This window comes from Eleutherodactylus coqui, chromosome 8 (assembly GCF_035609145.1).
Source record: "Eleutherodactylus coqui strain aEleCoq1 chromosome 8, aEleCoq1.hap1, whole genome shotgun sequence".
NCBI classification, from domain to species: domain Eukaryota; kingdom Metazoa; phylum Chordata; class Amphibia; order Anura; family Eleutherodactylidae; genus Eleutherodactylus; species Eleutherodactylus coqui.
In genome coordinates this window covers 68,831,577-68,855,186 of record NC_089844.1, presented here as the reverse complement: position 1 = coordinate 68,855,186, position 23,610 = coordinate 68,831,577, and the positions used below count along the sequence as shown (strand labels likewise).

The window sequence follows — 23,610 nt, the reverse complement described above, 5'->3', positions numbered from 1 at the left end:
AATATTTAGATTTCATGAATGTCATGATGTTGGCCCTATACCCCTTGAGTGGCACGCCCGGAAATTTTCCAGGACGAGCTCCACTGCTCATAGCGATACAGCCCAGAACATTTCCGGGCTATGTATCACTATGGGAGCTGCAGAGCACAATGCCACAAGCTGTGACATTGTGCTCTGCCTGCACAGACCCACACAGAGCAGTGCAAGGGCTTTGAAAAACGAGCAGAAGATATTGCAGATCTGTCAGCAATCTCCTGCACTGGTTTGTTTACAGGTTGCCATAGAGACCATCGGCTTGTCAGAAGCAAGCCGATGGTCTCTGTGGCAGGGAGAGCTGGTTGTTAGCTGTCAGAGGACAGCTAGGTACCAGCTCTTACAGCAGAGATCAGAGAAAACCTCCGATCTCTGCTGTGTTAACCCATTACATGCGGCAGTCTATGTGACTGCAGCATGTAAAGGGCTGTCACTGTAGCATGTAAAGGGCTGTCACCATCAGACCCCCAGAATGTGATCAGGGGTCCTGATGGGTCCCTGTGGAAGTCCCCTAAAGGGACAAAAAATAAAAATAAAAAAATTATAAAAAAAAAATAATAAAAATACTTGTCTCCCTTTACTTTGTAAAAAATCAAAAATACAATCACACATGTGGTATCCATGCGTCGTAATGACCCAGAGAAGGAAGTTAATACATTATTTAACCCGGTAATGACATGGCCCCTTTTTTTCTTTTTTCCCCATTTCTTTTTTTCCTCCCCCCTGTTTAAAAAATCACAACTTGTCCCGCAAAAAACAAGCCCTCATACGGCCATGTCTATGGAAAAATGAAAAAGTTATGGCTCTTGAGACGCAACTGCAAAATTAGTTGAAATTCAATGATTAGACCATTTTAAAAAACCTGCCCTGGTGGGCACGACAGGGTGGTAGGAAACCTGCCACTCAAGGGGTTAAGAGATTGTTAAATTAAAAAATTCCTAAATTTTCCTATAATATTCCACAATTCAATCGTATAATCCACCAATAACACTTCTTAACGAGTTCAATTATGTTACAATTGAAACTTGTCAGGCACTGATTAAATGTAATGAATCCCTTAACGAACTATGATAGATATATCAGTCATGGGTCACGGGGAGGTATGGAGTGGGCTCAGGAGCCAAGCTTGCTACATACCCGCCAGCTATCAGCTGTTTCTGACAGAGGCCAGCAACAGCTGCAGTCGGAGCTAGCTCAAATCATGGCCATTTAACAGCATAAATGCTTCTAAGCAGCTGGCCAGAGGGAGTGGGGAGGTCCCCTCTGGGGTCTTATCAGCCCCTTCCCCCTACTCCCTCCATTGAATCACAGGGCACAGATAGGTTGCCACAGCAATCTGGGGCCTTGTGGATCCCTACCTAAGGCAGGGCTTAAAACACTGTCAGAAAAAGCACAATATACTGCAATAAAGTAGTATTGCAGATTACTATAGACGCGATCAGTTGATCGCAAGTTCGATTCCTCCATGGAAACAAGGGGAGAAAAAAAAAATGTTTCCTTTTTTTAAATTAAATATTAGCAAAATTATTCAAACTCTCCGGTCTCCCAGTTTTCATGTAAAAAAAATTTGAATAATAAAGTTTACAGAGTGAAAACCTTAAGAAAAAAAAATGCAAAAAGCCAGAATTGCTTTTGTCAACTTGCCAGTCAAAAAAATCAAAAATTTGTATTTACTCCACATGCGTACTAATAAAAATAGATTGTCACACAAAAAAACCAGTCCTCACACAAACCTTTGTCTGAAAAATAAAGTTATGGGGTCAAATTGTGACGACAAAGAAGTTTTTGAAGGTTTTATATTTTTTTTAAAAAGTAGTAAAACAAAACTATATAAATTGGGTATTGCTGTAACTGTACCAACCTACAAAGTAAAGTTGTCATTTTTGCACCGTGGACCCCGTAAAAGCAAGAGCCCTGCAAAAAAAATGCCATAACTGTATTTTTCCCCCACCACCACTTTATTCCACTTAGGGTGCATTCAGGCGACCGTATATCGGCTGGGTTTTCACGCCCAGCCGATATACGGCGTCTCTCTCTGCAGGGGAAGGAGGCTGGAAGAGCCGGGAGCAGTGCTCTGAGCTCCCGCCCCCTCTCTGCCTCCTCTTCACCCCCTTGCACTATTTTCAATGAGGGGAGGCGGGGCGGAGCTAATTACCTCTCATTGCAAATAGTGCAGAGAGGCGGAGAGGGGGCGGGAGCTCGGAGCACTGCTCCTGGCTCTTCCGGCCTCATCCGCCTGCAGAGAGAGACGCCGTATATCGGCTGGCGTGAATACCTGGCCGATATACAGTCGTCTGAATGCGCCCTTAGGAAAATTTTTTAGTTTTTCACTACATTTTACGGTATGTTAAATTCAACCATTAAAAGATACAACTTCCAAAAAAACAAGGCCTTATATGGTTCTGTTGACAGAAAAAGTTGGAGCTCTTGTAAACAGATAAAAGAGTGAGAATGAAACTAACAGTGGCTGGTCATGAAAGGGTTGAGAAAAAACCCGTGGTCTGAGGTTGCCCCGTTCATCAAGGACAGCAGCAGGCGCTTCCTGTCGGGCGGTCAGTTGCTTAGAGCAGGCACCTGTCCTGTATCCAGCTTTCCATTAATCTTCGCCAGGCCCCAGACGAGCCTGTTCCCATCTTAGATATTAAGTCTCCAGGCTCCCCTTTGAACATTAGAAGCATCTCGGCAATGCTTAGGTTTTAGGTTTATCTGCGAGATGCCAGAAAATGCACTCATAGTTCTTGCCTCCAACACGAGGCGCAAGAAGCAGATATACTTGGCACATCTACCCATTTGTAAAGAACCATCTCGCACTTGCAGATGACCGAGCGAAAAACCTAAAGTCAGCGAGACGGAAAACTACAGAGAAGAGCAGTCCAAAAGAAAAATAACCCCTTCCGTACGACATAAGTAGTCCAATGGAGAGTATTCCAAATAACCTTCAGGATAAACCGCTTCATATTGGATCCTCCAACCCATCAGCGCACGTAGACGTCTTAGAACACGTGACATGAGAGCACTTTGTTACATCACCGATACCCCTTTTCATTGATATAGTAATAGCCGGTATTAGCCGGACAACTATGCCGTACATCACAAGCACATTAAAAAGGGAAAGTCCTCCTTTCCATCCACTTTTATAATCACTCCAGTGAAAAAAAATAAAAATATCAAAAAATGAAGCAATTTAAAAATAAACTATATATTTTGATCCTGCAGTCACCATCTGTCCCTTACTTCTTGCCAACATACAGCGAATGGCCACTTTATTAGAGACCCGTCCCTTTCACGATTGAAGCTTCTTTGTATAGGAATTAGACTGGTGACCTTGGAGTGCAGCATAAAACCAAGTGTGCCATTAAGATCCATTTCTGTGCAAATCCACATCAGAATGAGAAAAATCTGACTTCCAAAGAAGTCTGATTTATGCCAGACTAGCCGGGGCTGGGATTTTAAAGACTGCCAACCTTGTGGGGTTGTGCAGAGAGGTCAAGAGTAGATCTAGAATGGTATAAAAACATCCAGCAAGGGGAGATCCTGTGGATGTGTAAAAAAGAAAGACGAAAGGGGTCAAAGGAGGATGTCAAGAACATTTTTTACATCAAGGCGGAGCACAGTTAAGCAAACTGTGGCTGGATACACTTGTGACGCTCCATACAATTCACTGTTCTCTAGCACAGATGGGATAAAACAGTGGATGACCAGTTTCCGTGCCATTGCCAAGAGAAGCAAAAAAGACGAAGCTCCAGCGGGCAAATAAGCACAAATATTAGATCAGTGGGAAAACATCATCTGGTCAATGTAGTCCAGATTTCTGTTGCACTGTGCTGATGAGAGGGTCAGATTTCGGCACAAGCAGCATGAGTCGATGACCCCTTTCTGTCAGCTGTTCAGAACATGTCAGCACCTCCAGGTACTTTGCGGCCACTCTAAGCTTTCCTGTCCGCAAGGGCCGATCTTTCTGCAGAACCATTTCAACATCTAGAAGAATCTATAATATAATGAATTGCTGCGGTTCAGACGGCCAAAAGGAGATTCAACGCTCTACTAGATGGAGTCTCTAATAAACTGGACATCCAGTGTATATTTGATGGGCTACAAGAAGTAGGGAAAGGAGCAAGAAAACATGACTGCGGGGTCAGACCACATAATGCATCGAATTACGGAGAAACATACGACTAGACAACCAGTGGGAGAACTTTAAAGACATTCATTAGATGCATCTGAGCAATTAGAAAGGTTTATAGATGTGGCCATACACAATAACCCTAATCTGGGAATCCACGTCCTTAGTGAGGTGTCTATACTTAGACCACCCTACGGACCGGGCTGTAACACCGTAGCCATGAGTGAGGCTATTCTTAGTCCAAGCCTGATAGATGTTAACCACTTAGTGCCAAGTGCGATTCCTCAAACCTATACTTCGTGACGGCCGAGCGCCGCTCCTCAATGTCATACATGGAACATCTACGCTGCTATATCTCCCCCCTAGACGTTACATGTAACCCGTCAAGGTTCCAATGTATTAAATTATCTCCTACAACACGCACAGCGGCACGAACGGCAGCCTGTGGCGGTACTGGTGTAATGGCAGGAGACCTCTGTGCTGGATAGACAAGACTGCATCTTCTATTATAGGGACTGACGTCTGAAATATCTAACTTCTGTGACGAGGTTTAAAATGACAATCTTTCATTGCACAAGGGAACGCCGGGTTAGTGCTCTGTGTAGTACATCTATAGGATTTAGGCTAAAAAAGGGGGCAGAAATACTGAGACGGGAGCCATGCCTCTTCACGAGCGATGCACAGAATCATTGACTCTATATACAACCCATACACAACTGAGGAGAGACAATCAAACCAGCGCTCCTGCCCTTTTGCTTGAGAGATCAGTGGGCAACCCCACTAGTTACACTCTAATGTTTGTATGGTGGGAGATCGGAAGCCGAATCCGTTCCACACAATGCGGGTGCCGGTTGTTTCTTACAGAGGGCACCTGCCGGCAACAGCCATGATCAGCGAGGACACTGATCGCAGATGTTAACCCTTTAAAATTCCCTGATCCAAGTTCTGCGGCTCCGAACAGCCCCACTGTGATGTGATCAAGAGGTGCCGTTCTGTTACGATGGCGGCCTGGGGCCTTATTGCATAGCAAGCCACGTCTGTGGCGTTCTTCTACTAGAATCTCTGTCAGATCGCAGTATAGTGCAGTACTAGACTGCATGAGCGATCAATCAACCTTCTCCCATATTTACAATACAGAAAACCAATACAAGAATAGATTTAGTATCGCTCGTTCATAACAATCAGCTCTATCAAAGTAACGCTTTATTTGTCCCACACGGCAAACAGCGGCAGAATAAAAGGGCTTTTTTGTTGCAGTAGGTCCACCGTAAAAATAAGAGCCCCAAAGAGGTCGGAAAGGAGCCCCCCCCCCCCCCCATATCACTCAAAGTTTTAAAAGTTTTTCAGTACATTATATGCCAGTTAAAATAGCTTATCCTACAAAACAAGCCCTCAGACACCTCCATGGATAGAGACGTAATCAGCGCTCACCTCCCTGTTTTTTGGTCGGTTGTTTTTCCTTCTCAGACATCACAACTGTTAGTGCGGCTTCTGCTCCCAACCCAGACGGAGTGAGCGAGGACAGCAAGTATCAGTCAGCTACCACTCCCCTCACTTGATCCAAGAGCCACAGCTGTTCACACGTATGAGGCTTATTTGGGTACATGGCACGCTGCGTTCAGCAACCAAGTCAACTGAGCTACTAATATTAAAGCAGCAATGGCTTCTGTGTACGAATGCATCGAGAAAACCAAGTCGGCTTTCCCAAAAACACGGAATTTTCACATTGAGATAAAAGACCCAAAATGCTTCCAATCTCAGAAAAGCTACAACTTCCTACTTTTTTGTATTTAGCTTTCCTTGCACGGTCACCTGCAGTTTTTATTAATAGCATTCGGGTGTATCTAGAGCTTTTTTAAATCATGGTTTATTCTTTTTGTTTCTTCTTGGATATGGGGCGGTTTAAAAAGTGCAGTTCTTGCACTGCGTACATTTTTTTGCTTAAGGCATTTATCCTTGATAATCTGGACGTTTGTGAATGCAGCAATACCATTGTTTTAAAAAAGTTCTTTGATGGGACGACTAGGAAAAGGAGGTGGGGGAGGGGGTGGGGGTTAAAAACGAATGATCAAAAAAAAAAAAAAATCTATCTCATTTTGATATTCAGCTGGCTGTCACCCACTGTGTATTGTAAGCTTCTTAGGGTCCTGAACACATTTCATACACAGCCCCCCGACACATGTACAGATAGTCCCCTACTTGCGAACATTCGACTTACGAATTTCGCAAGATAGGAACTATCTGTCCTGCACAGTATGATGTCATGCTATGGCATTACATCATACTGTGCAGGGACCGGGCAGGCTTCTATCAAGCCTGATAGAAGCCTGTCCGGTCAGATCGCGGCTGCTAGGCAGCCGGGGGCCTTCTGAAAGGCCCCAGGGCTGTCTATGCAGAGCGCCTAGCAAGCCGTGCGCTTAATGGGCACTCTGCATAGGCAGCCCTGGGGCCTTTCAGGAGGTCCCCGGCTGCCTAGCAACCACACAGCGTCCCGCAATCTCATTGTGGGGCGCTGTACGGGCCCCCTGAACGTCGGGTGCAGGCTGTTTCTTACAGCGGGCAGCAGTTCCGACGAGCCGCGCCGCTCGTCAGAACTGTTAACACTTTAAATACCGCTGTCAGAGCGGTATTTAAAGTGTTAACAGTTCAGACGAGCGGCGTGGCTCGTCGGAACTGCTGCCGCCGGGTGCCCGCTGTAAGAACAGCCGGCACCCAACATTGTATGGAGCGGGATCCACCCGCGATCCCGCTCCATACAAGCATTTGTTCAACTTGCGAACAAAATGGACTTGCGAACAGGCTCCTGGAACGGAACCTGTTCGCAAGTCGGGGACCACCTGTACATGTATGGCACACTTTGAGAAACCGTTAAATGGGGACAATCAGGGCATTGAAAAGCAAGTTATGTCATGGTTTTCCGTTGAAGCGGTTATGCAAGATTTTTCAAAAACCTCAATGTTCCTTGGTCTAGTGAAGATGTAGCCGGCTCCGTGTAGCCTCGCACAATCTCACTGGCCATTTCCTTGATCCTTAGGGTCCGTACACATGGCACATGCAGTCCCTACAGGACTAATAGGCGCTGTGTGTTCAAACACAAGGAGCCTTCCTGAGACACTATTCTCTGGAAGCAATGCATACAGTAACAGTACAGACCTATAGAAGGAGGCACAAAGACACCCAATAGCGCTCATACAAGTTTTCTTTAAATACTGTCTCCTGAGATAGTTCACGCACCTTTGTTTTGCCCCCGGTTTGTTGAAATACTATTTTGCCTTTATCGATTCTCTCCTATTCCCTAAGAGCTAATTCCCACGGATGGATTTCTGCCGCCTTTTGCGCAGTGGAAATCCGTGGCGTTATCCTGCAGCTATTAGGTTCTATTGAACCTAACAGGTTTCCGCCTTTCAATGTTCACGGTGCGGAATTCCACAACGTGAAAGAAATCGCGACGTCCTAATCGCCGCGGAAAAACGCGCGGCTGGCTTATATTGTAGTCAATGGAAGCCATCCATGATGCGAGACTTCCACTCTGAGCACAGCAGAATTTTCGCGTGATTATGGATCACCACGTCATGCACTGCACTGCGCGCCTGAGCCAGAGAGGCGAGTATGGGGGTCTTTGGGAAGGCACCGTGTCGGACTCTGCTGCGATATTCCGCTGGCGGAGTCCGACACAGCTGTGGGCAGGAGGCCTAACACACATCCTACGTTTGGTTGGTTAGGTTTCTTTCACACTTTGATTTTCTGTTCAGTGCCCGCTGGGTTTCAGCTTTCTGTTATTTGTGCAGAAAACTGCACAGGGACGGAAACTTGGATGGTACCATAGAGTAGAAAACGAGGAGTGCTGATAAGTATTGAGCCTTACCCACAAAAAAATGGAGGTGGGAAGCTGTAATTTACAGGGTGTACTTCTCTATTGGTCTATATTCAATGATGCAAAAATCAACTATGATTTTAACTTATCTTTTTTTTCCGGTCCAAAGTGAACATGGGGGCATCTCCAAAGACGTTCAGTGTGGAAGAGCATAGGACCATAATCAGGCTCCTGTTTCTCCAAGAAAGAGGTGCAAAGCAGACCCATGATGAAATGTCACAAACGTTGGGTGACGGTGGCCCTTCATATGCAACAGCTAAACGTTGGGTTGTAAATTTTAAAACCGTCCATTCCGGTGTTGAAGGTGAGAAACACAGTGGAAGGCCGGTCTTCCTCTCCTTGCCTGCAAATGGGAAAGCCATCCATGACATGACCATGGAGGACCGCCGAATATCAGCCAAAAGTATCGATACATATCTGGGGATATCGGGTGAGAGAGTTGGTGGCATTATCCACAACGACTTGGGAAGGAGAAAGCTTACAGCCAAGTGGATACCAAAACTTATGACAACCGAACAGAAGAGGAGACGGGTGGAGACATCGGTGGCTGTTCTGGAGCATTTTGCAAGAAAGGATTCCGATTTCCCGGACAAACTGGTGATGAGATTTGGATCTACTGTTATGATCCAGAGACAAAGAAACAGTCTAAGGAAGGGAGGCACAGTGGTTCCCCCAGGCCAAAGAAGTTCAATGTGCAAAGGTCAGCGCAGAAGCAAATGGCAATCATTTTTTGGGATAAGAAGGGAGTTCTGTTCGTAGACTACCTCCCAAAGGGTTCAACCATCAATGCAACATATTACTGTTTGTTACTGACAAAGCTGAGGCAAAATATTATGGAAAAATGATGTGGAAAGCTCTCCAAAGGTGCCATCCTGCTGCATGACAATGCCGCGCCACACACTGCAGGTGCCAGTACTGCAAAAATGGCCTCCTTAGGCTTTCAACTGATGCCCCATCCACCATATTCGCTCAAACTTGCTACGTCTAACTACCATCTGTTCCCCAATCTCGAAAAACACCTAAAGGGACAATGGTAAGGGAGTGTTTTGGAGGCAGCTAATGCTGCAAATGAGTGTTTTGACCAGCAGTCGGAAGAATTCTATTTGCAAGGACTTAAAAAGCTGCAGGAGAGAAGTGACAAGTGCATTGACATCCTGGGGGAATATGCAGAATAGTGGGGCAGTTTCAGCTTTGTAGCTCAATTTTTTCTGGGTAAAGCTCAATACTTATGAGCACCCCCTCCTCATATGCGAGTTGGAGACCTCTTTGGTCTCCGTTGAACATAGTTTCTGTCCGTCAGTCCTTTTAGCTAGATCCTCATCCTCAGTGCTTTTCTATTCAGCTAATATGGCTGAACGTGACGTAAACTATGTGAAAGGGGACCAAAGAGGTCTCCCACTCCCATATTCTCTCCTATGGGGCTAACCAGATTTCTAAAAGTTGGTTTTGTTTTTTTTAACACAAACCTATGCATGATATTTCTCTTATGGAAACACGGAATGTGAAGCTTGGGTTATGGGCTTGTCCCTCAGACTTCTCGAGAGTGTATACAGGAGGGCTGCCGGTCTTGATACCAAATTCATGTAACAGCTGAATTGGCGTCTTGCATGGGGTGGTTTCTGCGAGTTCGTTTAAGCTGTAGAGAGAAAAAATGATGCAAAATGTAAGTAAAATCTACTGCCGAGAGCCTCCTATCCAGAGGAGAGATCACTGTGCCGCCCCAGTGGGAGCCTAATTCTAAAGGACCTTTGATCGAGCATGCGCGCTCACAAGAACCTTTCTTTGCTCAATCGCTGTGCTATGTAAATACGCCCCGAATCAGCGAATAATCGGACAAACGCTCGCTCACCCTCTGATCAGATCCTTTTATGCTCATGTGTTGGCAGCACATCTCCATCGTATTAACGGTTATGCATCCCCGAATGAAGAGAGGGAGAGAGAGATCTCCCCTCCGTTCCTCCCCGCTGCTGGCAGCCGAACCTTTTCTCTCGGGCAGGCAGATACTCGCTAAGGGCAATGCTCGCTCGAGCAATTGCCCTTAGCGAGTATGCTCGCTCATCACTACTCCTTATATAAGACAGGTGACCCAATCTAAAGGCAATCTCTATTAAACTGATCATACGAGTGCCAGCGGCAGCCACCAATGCTTGCATTTTCCTGATAGTTTCCAGGTTATATCACTGGCAATTAGTGCTACCGCGTTTCCTCAAAAATAAGACGGTCTTATATTAATTTTTGCCTTAAAAGAGGTACAGGGTCTTATTTTCAGGAGGTGTCTTCTTCTTACCCAGCCGCCAGCATCTGTGTCCCTTGCGCTGCTGCAGTCATCAGCGCTGACAGGATTCTCTTCTACTGGTAAAGGGGCTTTGAATACCCCGCCTTCGGTAAGCGCTCTGATTGGTTCATTGAGCACCGGCTCTGGTTGGCTGGCGCTCGATCGAATCACAGCGCTTACCAGAGGCGAGGTATTCAAAGCCCCTTTAGCAGGAGAAGAGAATCCTGTCAGCACTGACAGCTGCAGCCTGGAGCAGCGCGGGGACCAGCGTGAGGGACACGAACGCAGCCGGCTAGGTGAGTATAGGCAATGAGGTAAAAAAAAAAAAAAAGAAATAATCACCTAGCCCCCGGCGTCTGTGTCCCTTGCTGGTCCCCACGCTGCTGCAGTTCTCAGCACTGACAGGATTCTCTTCTGGTGATGGGGCTTTAAATACCCCGCCCTCCGCTAAGTGCTCTGATTGGATCGAGTGGCAGCCAATCAGAGCTGGCACCTAATGAACCAATCACACCCATTCCGTGATGTCATTTACTGAATGGCTGTGAATGATCGAGTGCCGGATGTGATTGGCTGGCGCTCGATCCAATCACAGTGCTTACCAGAGGGCGGGGTATTCACAGTCCCATCACCAGAGGAGAATCTTGTCGGTGCTGAGGGCTGCAGCTTGCCACAGCGCCGGAGACCAGCACGAGGGACACAGACGCCGGCGGCTAGGTGAGGATTGCTTTTTTTTTTTACCTAGTGTAGCTAGGGCTTATTTTCAGGCTAGGGCTTATATTTCAAGCCCCACCACCCTCGCACCCCTCCCAAAAATAGAGAACGGCTTATTATTGGGGTAGGGCTTATTTGCGAGGGAAACCAGTATTCTAGAAGTCTTAAAAGCGTGTAATAGCGCTAATTGCCAGGCTAAAAATGTCAGGAAAATGTGAGCAGTCGCGCTTGTGTATCAGCACCCTAAGGCTGGGTTCACACGGGGCAGATTCGCCGCGGAAATTCTGTCCGGACTTTCACCGCGGCACATCCGCCTGCGGCCACTAATCCCGGGGATAGCCAGCCATGTGGACGAGATTTCTCAGACAAAGCTGGTAGAAGCCGGCACTGCGGCGCAGATTTGCCGGCTGCAGCATGTTCATGTTTTTTCTTCTTCCGCTGCGGCCGCGCTCTCCTCTATGGGCTCCGTGTGAACCCAGCCTAAGGCCGGTTTTAGACAGTCGAGAATCCTGTGCAAGTTTTGTGTGTTGTGAGACTCCGCACTCCATGTTTATGAATGCAGTCACACACATGTGCAATGTTTTGAAAAAAATCGTAGCATGTTCTATTTTTTGGTGTTCCTCTGAATGCATCGCCCATGGATTTCAATGAGATCTTAAATATATGGCATGCCGTGCGATGTGCATGCAGGTACAATGCAAGGTTTTCCAATGAAATCAATGGGAAACACCCCGTCCTATCGTGAGAAAATCAGAATTTCACAGAAGAGATGCAAGGAAATTTTGCCTGAAGAGTTTCTCAGCCCAACATTGCGCTCACGGGTTTGTGTAGGCGACCTGCGGGACCATCCACACAGGACGGTATGTTCTGCAACGAGATTCTGATGTTTTCAATTCTGTACAAACATCCGCACACTGTTGCAGCATACTCCATCCTGAGACGGGCTGTTAACACGTAGAATTCTCCATAGAAAAATTCCACCTATGTAATCCGTGTTTTTTTGGTGTGACACCGAACAACCTGTGGAGTTTCCCGTCAGCGGGCGAAACCCGTGTGTGGAATTTCGATGTAGAAAATGCCAAGATGCCACGTCACTTTTTTAGTTTAGGCATCATTTGAAATTCCACATGCGTATTTTGATCACTGCCAGGGCAAATCTGAATGTGGACCCGCGCAAAAAAAACTTCCCTCAAAAAGCAGACTGCACGTGCGGAGTTCACATGGAATTTTTCCACAGCGAGTTCCGCCGTGTAAACATACCCTTCAGGTATAATCACGCATCGAAGAGAATCTACATCAAAAGACATGTGCGAATTGTGATGCGAGTAGCCCTTGGGGTATGCTGACATGGCGGTATCCACCATGGAATATTCTGTGTGAATGCTGCCTCATTATCCGGTGAATGGGCAACCTGCCAAGAATTACACTTTGGGTGGGGTATGTTCACACACTGCAGATGATCCGTACCAACTGCTGCAGATTTTGGCATGAATTCAGATTTCAACCTTTCATTTGAAGGAGTGAAATCCGCAGCATCAGCACCCCACGGATTTAACGTGCGCAGCGCCATTTATCCTGCAGCATTTGGTTGGGATTTCTAAAGTCCCCACAATGCTCGTACTGCAAATGCTGCAGATTTCCGATGTAGGAAATCCAAACCGTTTCCGACCCATGTGGACCTACCCTTAGGGCTCATGTCCACAGGCGGGTTTGAATTCTGGTATCCACATGGGGGCACTCGCACGGATGATCAGGAGTTCAAGCCGCTCGTAGACCATTATGGGCATCCGCAGCTTAGTTGAACCATGCGGGTTTGTTTTCTGTTTGTTATTTGAAGACAATGGAAGCCGTCCGCTCCGCGGCACACCCGCAGCTGACTCTGCAGACATGCCGCGGATCTGCGGGAGAGCAAGAGATTTAAAAAAAATAAAAAATGCACTGCACATGCGTGTGGCCGGCGCGTCCGCCGCGCATAAGAAAGAAGATCTAGCCGGACAGAGAAAATCTGCACCACATGCGGAAAGGTACGAAAACGTCCTTGGCTGCGGGCACGGTGGACTCCGCTGCGGGACATGACGCCTAAGGCCTCATGCCCACTTGCACGCACGGATTTCACTGCTGAATCCCGCAGCCACGGAGAAGGAAAATACACTTTCTTCCCCTCTCCAGACGCTGTAGGGCTGTGCAGGCCGGATCTTTTTTTCTTCCGGGCGGCAGATGTGGCTGTCCCGATGGCAGCATTTATAAAAAAAATCTCCTGCGTATTCACAGCACAAAAACAGCTGCGGCTGTGCTGCGGATACCGTCCGTATGGAAGGCCCGCAGGAAAATGGAGCATGCTGCGATTTCTTCCCGTGTGTCTCGCACGCCCAGAAGAAATACCATCTGCATGCTTTTAGCTGCCCTATGGATGCCAATGCATCCCTATAGGCAGAAAGACGCACGGATTTCCTGTTCGGGGGCCACGAAAATCCGCACATGGACATTAGGCCTTAGGCTGCTTTCACACGGCCGAGTGCGATATCGGGCTATTAAGGATAGACGTTTATGCTCGTGCATTTCACAAATCGAGCATGATTACATGGCCGTAGGCTAACCTCACACAGGCGAGTGCGATGACCCCATATCGCGCCAGCCACCATGTGAATTCCTTGTGGATACAAGGCGTTTTTATGTCAAAACAACCTGGCATCACTTCAGGGGATGCAGCCACCCTGTCAGTCTGGGTGGATTTACCACCGATTTTCCATGCAGAACATCTGTATGGAAAATTCGCAGCATTCGCAGCAGCCGCTCCGTGGAGGATTTTAAAATCTCATTCACACGCTGCAGAGAAAATCCACGCAAAGCCTGCAGTAAAGTTATCACGCGGTGCGGAATGTAAGCCCACAGCGTGCCCGTTAGCTGCAGCCGATTCCACCTCTTCAAATGAATTCCACGCCGAAATCCAAACCAAACGCTGCCGGCATACTACGGCGCAAAACCTGCACCATTTCCGCATCCAAACCAGTCGAAATCTGCATCACTGCTACGGATTTAGACTCAAAATCAGCTGCACATCTGCAGCCGGCCTCAGCAGGTACAGCGCTCCGCTCACCTCGCAACGCTTGTGCTGTCAATATGCCTTGGCACCCTTTAGTGAGCGCCGCTCCGCTGGTCAGGTGACCTGGAAGTGGCATCACCTGACCAGCGGCTTTGCCCTTATTAGAGGGGATATGATGTATTGCAAGGTGTGGGGGGCAGCACTGTGTCAAAAATGGACGGTGCGGGTCCTGATGTGGTTTTCATGTTGATACGCTGTGGAATTTGTGGCAGTTAATCCGCTACATGTGAACATCCCCTTACAAAAACACCAGCTCCCTCATGGCACGTTCACACGATGCTGACTTTTTGCTGAAGTTTCTGCAATAGTCCCATTTATGTGAATTTTGCTTTCAGAAATCCATATGCTTGCTGCCAAAAAAAGATCCCCGTTCAGACGCATGCCAATGATTTCCAGCTGCAGAAGTTGTTGCAGCGTGTGACTATAGCCTTTAAAGTTTGGTACTTTCCCTTTAAGATATTTATTATCCTCAGCACCACAGCGTACGGCACTTGGCCATCTCTGGTACCCAGGAGCCACCGTTCTGCTGGGGGCTCAGACACTGGTCCCCGGTCCTGTGATTGGGAAGGTTTAAAACTTGGGGCAACCCCTTTGAAGTAGGGCCGTCTGCTCTCAGGTCATGTTTTAGCAAACATTGACTAAGAACGAACAATTAGAGCCCCTTCTCTTCTAGGGGCCGTTTCAGGCCAGTTTCACAGACAGCGGTTCCATCGCAAATGTGGCTGAAAATACCGGAAGTAAACGCACAGCATGAAGCGCTTTCTTCAGTCCTAAAGCCGGGCAGACCCCATTACATTACACCTGGGGTCCGTTCGGCGCTGTTCGGTTCCATTTTGAGACAGAACCATTTGGCTGCGGGGATTCCCCTTTCCTGCTCCCCAACTGGGGCAGGAAAGGGGAGCCCCTAGCGCAGATGTGAAACCGACAAGCATGCAATGCGCGGGGAAGTAGCGACCGTATAGCGTCCACTTAACATACATTTCCACCACGGCCTTCTAGTCAGCCAATCGTTACATCACCACCTGTAAATGCAGAAGGGTTGCAGGAAAGGAACGACTTTCAGGTCCGCATGAAAGATCCAATCAGCGATAATAGGACTGCTCTCACATTTACACCTAATTATCATGCAAACCGCATTATGGAAATGATAATTGTTGCGTGTAAAGGGCCCTTAGGCTTTAATTACCTGGCAGCGTTTCTCCGCCCCGCATACACACCTGCACTCACCGCAGCCATTGAAAGGAGGCGTTTAGGTGCCGGCAGCAATCAGCGCAGCTCCGCCTGCGGTTTACAGTGGGAAAGCACTGCTGTGCAACAGCCGCCTCATGGCCTTAAAGGGGTTGTCTCGCGAAAGCAAGTGGGGTTAAGCACTTCTGTATGGCCATATTAATGCACTTTGTAATATACATCGTGCATTAAATATGAGCCATACAGAAGTTATTCACTTACCTGCTCCGTTGCTAGCGTCCTCGTCGCCATGGTTCCGTCTAATTTCGGGGTCTTCTTGCTTTTTTAGACGCGCTTGCGCAGATCCATCTTCTCCCTTCGGCTCCGCTCGGCAGCATCGGCGATTTGGCTCCGCCCCCTTGTACGCGTCATCGCGTAGCTCCGCCCCCGTCACGTGCCGATTCCAGCCAATCAGGAGGCTGGGACCGGCACACATCATGGGGCGGAGCTACGCGATGATGCGTACAAGGGGGCGGAGCCAAATCGCCGATGCTGCCGAGCAGAGCCGAAGGGAGAAGATGGATCTGCGCAAGCGCGTCTAAAAAAGCAAGAAGACCCCGAAATTAGACGGAACCATGGCGACGAGGACGCTAGCAACGGAGCAGGTAAGTGAATAACTTCTGTATGGCTCATATTTAATGCACGATGTATATTACAAAGTGCATTAATATGGCCATACAGAAGTGTATACCCCCACTTGCTGCCGCGAGACAACCCCTTTAAGGCCGGCTTCACACGGGGTGGAATTGCCGCAGAATTTCCGTGCGGACTTCCCACATGGAAATTCTGCCTGCAAACTTTAAAAATCGCGCACACACGCTGCAGCCAAGCCGCGCTGAAACTGCACGGAATTCAAAGTCGCGGCATGTCAATTGTATCGCCGCTTCCACGTTGGGCTCTCTTCTCTCTATGGGGAGTGATGGCAGCAGCAGAATAAGGCGCTTTCAAAACCCGCGCCAAATGTCTCAGGACTTCAGCTGTGGAAACCTCGCAGGATTTCCGTGCGGTCCCGCTGCGGAGATTCCACAGGATTTCCATGCCGTGTGAACCCCGCCTAACATACGGTGGAGTTTTCGGCATACAGCGCCGCAAATCGCGGTAAACTCCGCACCAACATCCAAATGACGCAGCCCACAATTTCGTATCAAAATCCGCAGTTCGCCCTACTGATTTTGACGCAAAATTCCACAGGTTTTTCGCTGCGCTTTCCCGGAGGAAGCCTCGTGGTTTTTCGCTGCGGCCAAACCGCGAGATTTCTGGCAGAATTCCGCTGCATGGGAACACAGCCTTAGGCCACTCACACTGGCACTTGTAAAAGCGACGCGTTTTTCTACGTAGCGTTTACACGCATTTTTGACAGCGCTGAAACCGCTGCCCGTTCATTACAACGGACGACGAAGCGCGCTTAAAAATGCTGAAAACACCCGAAAATCAAAGACAGAGCTTGAAAAAAAAACTGCCATCAGATCTCCCGGGACGGCAGCGGGCTGCAGCGCTGGATTGTTGCGTCCGCAGTATATCCGTTATTTCATCCCAGAGTTTATATAGGAAGCGGACGACCAATAGATTACCGCCGATCAGCTTTAACGACGCCCTAAAGACCACCGCTCTCATGTAACCAGGAGACATGGCACACGAACGAGGCCGCGGCGTCTAACCGACCATCAAGACTAGACGCTTATTCCGCGTAAATGCATTCCAACAGAACGAGGAATGACGGCTGCGTCCCTGCGGCATCTCCCCCGCTAATTATAAGTGCGCCCGTCCAACCAGCGTCGCCCCCTGCTGGAAACAGGAAGAACAGCTGTCATCGCAGTCCTACATTTACAGGGAGAGCAGCGGCACGGCACAGCGCCAACACCAAGCTGCTCCAGAATATTACAGGGGGGCGGGGAATACACGTTTTTACAGAGGGGGTATTCACACGGTCATATGGTGGGCTTCTGCCGTGTTGCAGGTCACACAAATGGCGCAATATACACATGCAAAAAAACCCAGCGCAGCATGTTCTATCATGGCGCTTATGACAGGCACGATAGTCGCTGCGTATCGGCTGCGCTCTGTCTTGCCGGCGACATATACACAGTCAGTAAATACGCTGCGCAAAGACGCACGCACTTGCGTATCTACACACGCCGCCATTGGTTCCCGCCGCCCCCGCCATGTGTATGGGAGGCAGGCTAGGACTTGCGCCCCCTCGTGGCCCTTCCTTCACCCTTCACCTGTTGGCTTTGTCAGAGCTCCTTTTAGGCGCGGCTGGAAACCTCTCCCGGGACATGGCGGCGGAGCGCGGGAAGAGAGGGAGCTGCTCTCCGAGGATTAGAGCCGCGCAGAAAAGGTTCTCTACCGGCCGCGGGCACTGCGGGACTTCCTCTATGAAGGCGGGACTGACTTACCGGAAGAGGAGGGACTAACGGCTGCTGCGCTCCGGCCTCCAATTCTAGCAACCTGATTTGTTGTTTCATGAATCAGTCAACCCAAACAACCAATCAGATTGCTGGAATTACTGATTAGGGCAGAAGTGGGGAAGAAAAAGCTAACATGCCAGGCGGAGGGATCACTAATGCCATGACAACGGGAGGAGGCGGGGCCACCGCCGCAGAAAGCGCCGGAGCTGCAGTCATGCTAATATGGTGGGCGGGGCTTATACGACAGCGCGTGGAGACTGATGCGTCGTTATGACAATGGCTGGAATGTTCCCTGCTGCGTACTGTTGGGGGCGCTGTCCATGTAGGGTCAGCAATTAGTTCTCAGGGTGTGTTCACACGGCCCTATGCGGATTTGTACCATCAATATGCTGAAATACGCTGATCCTTGTGCAAAAAAAGGCACAAAATGGTGTTGATTTAGTGTATTTCCTAAATATTTAGCTCGCTCGTTGATGCCAATGGGCTTCTGCGGTGCGTAATACCAAGATAGGGCGTATTTTTTCATGCAATTGCGCATGGCATGAAAAAAAAAAGCGTAGGTCTCCTTTGTACGGGAGCGTGGTGACCGCTGGACCCATCCTGCCGCTCACACATACTGCAGGAATGATAGCAGCATGCTGTATCTTGGCATGTATTACGGGCACATACACGCCAAGATAGTGCGTGGCGATCAGCGGTATGCATGTCATTGTGTAATTGCTGCATGCCGTCCTGCACGCCGCGTGCCGTGTATTATCCCTGTGGGAAGCCACAAGTGAACAAACCCATTTAAGGTATTAGTGTATCTTGACACCACCAGGAACTCCTGGTGGTGTCAAGATTCACACTGTGGCAATGCCCCCTGTACCCAGATTGGCTCCACATGTGCTTAGGCTGCAGGTTCTGGAAGGGCAGTAGAGATGTTGAGAAAAGCGATACAGCGCCCCCAGGTGCAGAAGACATACAGCGGGGCGATCTGTAGCAAGGGCTTCCCTGGCGCTGAACCTGAAGCCGCAACCCCCATAATAAATCACGCAGGCTGAAGCTTTCCATAGTATTGCTATGGAAAGCACCGCCCCGTGTCCACGAGCAGAGAAGCATTTCTATTCTCCACTCGTCGCGGGCTATTCGCGGCATGCTGCGAATTGCCCCGATTCTCTGCGGTCAGCCTATTTATTAGATTAGGCTGACTGGCGGAGAAACGCGTGCGGCTCCTGCTCCTAGGCGGCGGAGATCTGCCGCGGGACTTCGCAACGCCCGCGGACAGCCAGCCTAAGTGTCCCGTCGCCGCTCTTCTGCCTTCAGCGGCTGTCGGCTATGAGGACACCCCTGTCTTCAGTCCACGCTGTACTGTGATGTGTGGCAGTGGGCATTCCAGGGACCCCGCTGCTGTAAGTGTGCCGGATGTGCGCCCCTGCACTCTCAGCTGCTGTCCACACACCCCTTGTCACAATCGGGGGGGGGGGGGTACATAGAACTCCCCATCCGCCTTCTGAGGGAGCCCGGGACCGCTGGCAGGGAATCACCAATGGGAAACAGTGTGCAGACCCTGGTAAAGGACCTTCAAGTACCTTGACGAATTCAGCTAATCGGCAGCTAGGGGTGTGAGAGGGGTGTTCGCCCTGTCAACCCCCTAGCTTCTTGGTGGCGTCAAGATACACTAATACCCCCATTAAAATCAATAGGTTCTATTCGCTGCTTAATATGAGTGCATAAATTGCGCACGTAACACGCTGCAAAGATACGGCCTTATAGTCTGTATAGTGATATGATTGGAGGAAAGAAGAGGCGGTAATTCTTAGAACGCGATCTGGAAGATCAATGTAAGAAAGGCCGGGCTCACACGACCGTATTGTAATAGGCTGTGGGGAAATCGCAGCGGTTTACCTGTGTATGGAATTGCGCTTTCCTGCGTATTGTCATGTATGTGTGCGTTTTGGCTTGTATCTAATGGCCGCCAGTTTCCACAGAGAACAGGTTGGGTGGATGTGGTGGTCCCTAGAGGCTCCTGCACGGTCTGCCTACAGTATCCTGGTTTCTCTGTTTATAACCTCCCTCTCATGTCTCCTAGCAACATGTGTAAAAAAAAAAGCCGCAAATACGCAATGTAATTGCATATGGACTGTGTACCGAACGCACCCATAAAGAACAATAGGGCTCTTACACATGTAATACGGTATACGCAATAAATATATGCAAGTGTGAGCGGAACCATGATAAGCAATGTATTTTCTTTGACACGATTTACGGCATATTATCCGCGTGTACTTTGTGCGCATGATACACAATACAAATATGGCTGTGTGAGCCCATGCTTCACGTGTGCAGTGCATGCAGTGAATGACAGTGGGAGATGAGGGAGGAGTCAGGCTGCACATGCTGTGTGAGGCAGCAGCACGCAAGTAATAAAGTTTGTCCTGACACTGCAGTCCAGTGGGAGCCTGGCAACGGCAATTGGGCACTGTTTTTTGATGGCATAGTAGCGGGCACTTTTAGGGGCACTACTACTTTGTGTGGGCATTATTACTTTCCGGGGATTAAGACTACAGATGAGGGAGCGTACTCGCTAAGGCAAACTACTCGAGCGAGTAGTGCCTTATGACAGTACCTGCCCGCTCGTCTCTAAAGATTCGGGTGCCGGCGGGAGAGGAACGGGGGACGATCTCTCTCTCACTCCCCCCCCTTCCCGCTCCCGCCTGCTCACTCCTGCAACTCATTGCTCTCCCCCGCCGGCACCCGAATCTTTTGAGACGAGCGGGCAGGTACTCGCATAAGGCACTACTTGCTCGAGTAGTTTGCCTTAGCGAGTACGCTCACTCATCTCTAATTAAGACTTAATTAACCTTCCCCTCCTTGTTAAGCCTTTCTAATTTTGCCTAGGGGCCCTATTTCTATCACCTTCTGCTTCTCTCTCTTCATCTTTAGGGACCATTTAGAAGGGATGAACTGTTGGGCAAACAATGCCCGACACTCCTCCCAGTGAAGCTCACTGCTGTACTGTAACACAGGTGCGAGTATCGTTGGATCGCTCACAGCGCTGCCGGCATGGCGGCGGGCGGCCAGGGAGCGCTCTTTCTCCGCCTGCCTCCATTCACTATAAACAGACAGTCATTCAGAACTGAATGGCTGCTGTTTACACTGAACGGCTAGTTGTTTAGGTTTCTGCATACTGAAACTGAACGACTGAACAACTCTCACTCAGTTGTTCAGTCTCAGCATGCATTTACAAGGGACAACTATCGTTCAAACTCTCGCGCTCCCGTGGGGTTTTCAATAACTCCTAACAATAATCATTCTGTGTAAAAGGGCCTTTACCAGTCCCTTTCTCACCTCTCTTGGAACTAAACAAAGGGCCATATGACAAAATCCCACCCCAGCAGCTAGGGCCTGTACCATCTTCGCTGACTATCATTTCCCTGCATGTAAAATAACAACGCAGACATAGCTTGACTCATTTCCTCCATGTCTTCTTTTTTCCCCAATGAGCCTGCAGTGCTGTCCATGAATCCTCTTTCCTCATTTTCTTGTCCCTCATTGCTCCATAGGAGCTAAAGGTATTCAGCCGCTTCTTATGGTTCGGAGAGCGGTGTAGCGGTTTCAGGCACTAGGGTGGAACCTCAGGAGTAGCAGCCACAGATCTGTTGAGTAGTCAGGGAAGAGCCAGGAGTCAGCAACGTGAGGTCTTGGTTTGCAGTACAAATAGATGAGGCAGGTAGGGTCGTCAGAAGGGAAGCCGAAGTTAGTACCAGGAGGTCTTGTAGTAATACTGAGTTTCCCCGAAAAGAAGACACTTATAAAAATTTTTTGCCCCAAAAAGGGCACAGTGTCTTATTTTCGAGGGAGGCCTTTTACTTACCTTGTCCGCGGCGTCCCGATTCCTCCCGATAGTTTCCGGCAGCGGCGCGGCATCCTCCTGGTCTAACAGATGTCTTATGCTGGCGACAGGGCTTTGAATACCCCGCCTACAGCAAAGCGAGTGCTGTGATTGGCTGATCGAGCGCTGGCAGCCAATCACAGCCGGCGCTCGATGAGCCAATCACAGCCATTCAGTGATGTCATTCACTGAATGGCTGTGATTGGCTAATCGGGCGCCGGCTGTGAATGATGTCAGCGCTCAATTAGCCAATCACAGCGCTTTCTTTGCTGGAGGCGGGGTATTCACAGCCTCGTCGCCAGCAGAAGGCAGCTGTGAGAGGAAGGAGGATGCCGGACACCGCCGCTGCTCCCGCTCCCGCTGAGACCGCCGCCGCTGCCTCTGCTCCCACTGAGACAGCCGCTGAGGCCGCCGACACCGCTGCCACCGACGCCAACACCATCGGGACGCCGCGGACCATGTGACTATTTTTTTAATTTTTTGTGTGGGGCACCCGAGATAGGTCCTATTTTCGGGGGAGGCCTTATATTTCAAGCCTCCTATTGAGGTAGGACCTATTTTCGGGGAAACACGGTAGTAGAGGAGCAAGCAGAAGTGGAGCTTGACCAAATGATGTGGAGCAGAATAATTACGCAAGGAAGGAGGGAGCAGGACCAGGTTTATATCGCAAGCCTAATCAGAGACAGAGGCGGGGTCAGGACCAGGAGTCAGGAACTAGATAACCGAACTCATGGAACAAGGCTGAGAGTCACACAGGAGAGCCATCTACAGGCTGGATAGCTAAACAGGGAGAGCCGCCAGCTGGAATACAGGAGATCCCGGGTTCGATTCCTGACAAGCAGGATCATAGGACACCCCAAAACTCAATATCTGCTCAATCCATGCTTGGTGGGTATAGATGATTACATTTACTTACTGTAACATAAGGCCGTGGATGGGACGGCTTCCATTGACTTAAAATAAAATCTGCATGTGTATGTAGAGCAGACGAATCTCCACGCACATCTATGACAAATTAGCGGAGTAGCGGATCGCCGGTGACAAGCGTGGGATCCGCAATACAATTTGTCCATCTGCAGGCAGCCTAACTGTACCTAGGTGTAACAGTGCATGCTGTGCTGAGCTTTGTTCATGTGTGGTCATGCATATCGCTTTGGTTTATGTCTGAAATCCTTTCCATCTGTAGGTGTGCTGACGCCTGGTCTGTAGTCCTGTCTGTAGTTTGCTCTTGTCTGGAGCTGCGCTGACCTTGTCTGGTGTTGCCTGCCTCTTTCCTTATTTCCACCTAGGGGGGTCAGGCTTACCCTAGGTTCCTGTGTGGGGCTGTCCTTATTGGGATATTTGCCCCACTTCTCTCTAAAAAATGTAATAAAAGTTATACAATACATTATATGTCCTCGAAATATAGTACCAATAAAAACTACAGCTCGTCATGCAAAAAACAACCCTCATACGGCCGTGTCTGTGGAAAAATACAAAAAAGTTATGGCTTTTGAAAAGTGGTGATGAAAATCCCCTAAAAATTGTTGCATCCTTAAGGAGTTTTCCAACTACCTCAAATTGTTTTACAGCCCCTCTGTACTTTGCTGCTGAACAGGACATGTGACTGCTGCAGCCAATCACTGGCTATAGAAGGTGATTTCTGTGGCCAGTGATTGGCTGCAGTAGTCACATGTAGGGCAATACAGAGTGGCTGTGAAGCAAATTTAGGTAGTTGGTAAACCCCCTTAAACCCAAAATAGGCCATATCCTTTAGGGCTAAAAGGTTGTCCCAAGTTTTAATCTTATGTCTGATTGGTGGTCTGACCACTGGGACTCCTGCTGTTCATGAACAGAGGGATCATGGGTTCCCCAGTATGAACAAAGATGGGGATGAGTGTACATGATGCCCATCCACTCCTCTATATGGGACTGCTGGAGATAGCCAAGTGCTCTACTTGGCTTCTCATGGATGGAGCGGCAGCATGCACGCTTGGCAGCCA

At 48.9% G+C, this 23,610-nt stretch overlaps 1 protein-coding gene across 2 annotated transcripts in view; it reads right to left on the bottom strand.

The window, feature by feature from the left end:
- Nucleotides 1-17,732, bottom strand: part of PRKRA (protein activator of interferon induced protein kinase EIF2AK2) — a 36,106-nt gene extending 18,374 nt beyond the window's left edge. The window contains exons 1-2 of one of the 2 annotated variants that reach the window (XM_066575774.1): nucleotides 17,569-17,732; nucleotides 9,497-9,666 (exon numbers count right to left, since the gene is read on the bottom strand). In XM_066575774.1, coding sequence (XP_066431871.1) covers nucleotides 9,497-9,666; nucleotides 17,569-17,624 — 226 coding nt within the window. In that variant the 5' untranslated portion in view covers nucleotides 17,625-17,732. Of the gene's footprint in view, nucleotides 1-5,587; nucleotides 5,714-9,496; nucleotides 9,667-17,568 lie in introns of those variants that run through there. The other variant, XM_066575775.1, reaches the window with a different exon arrangement.
- Between the last annotated feature and the right edge of the window lie 5,878 nt (nucleotides 17,733-23,610).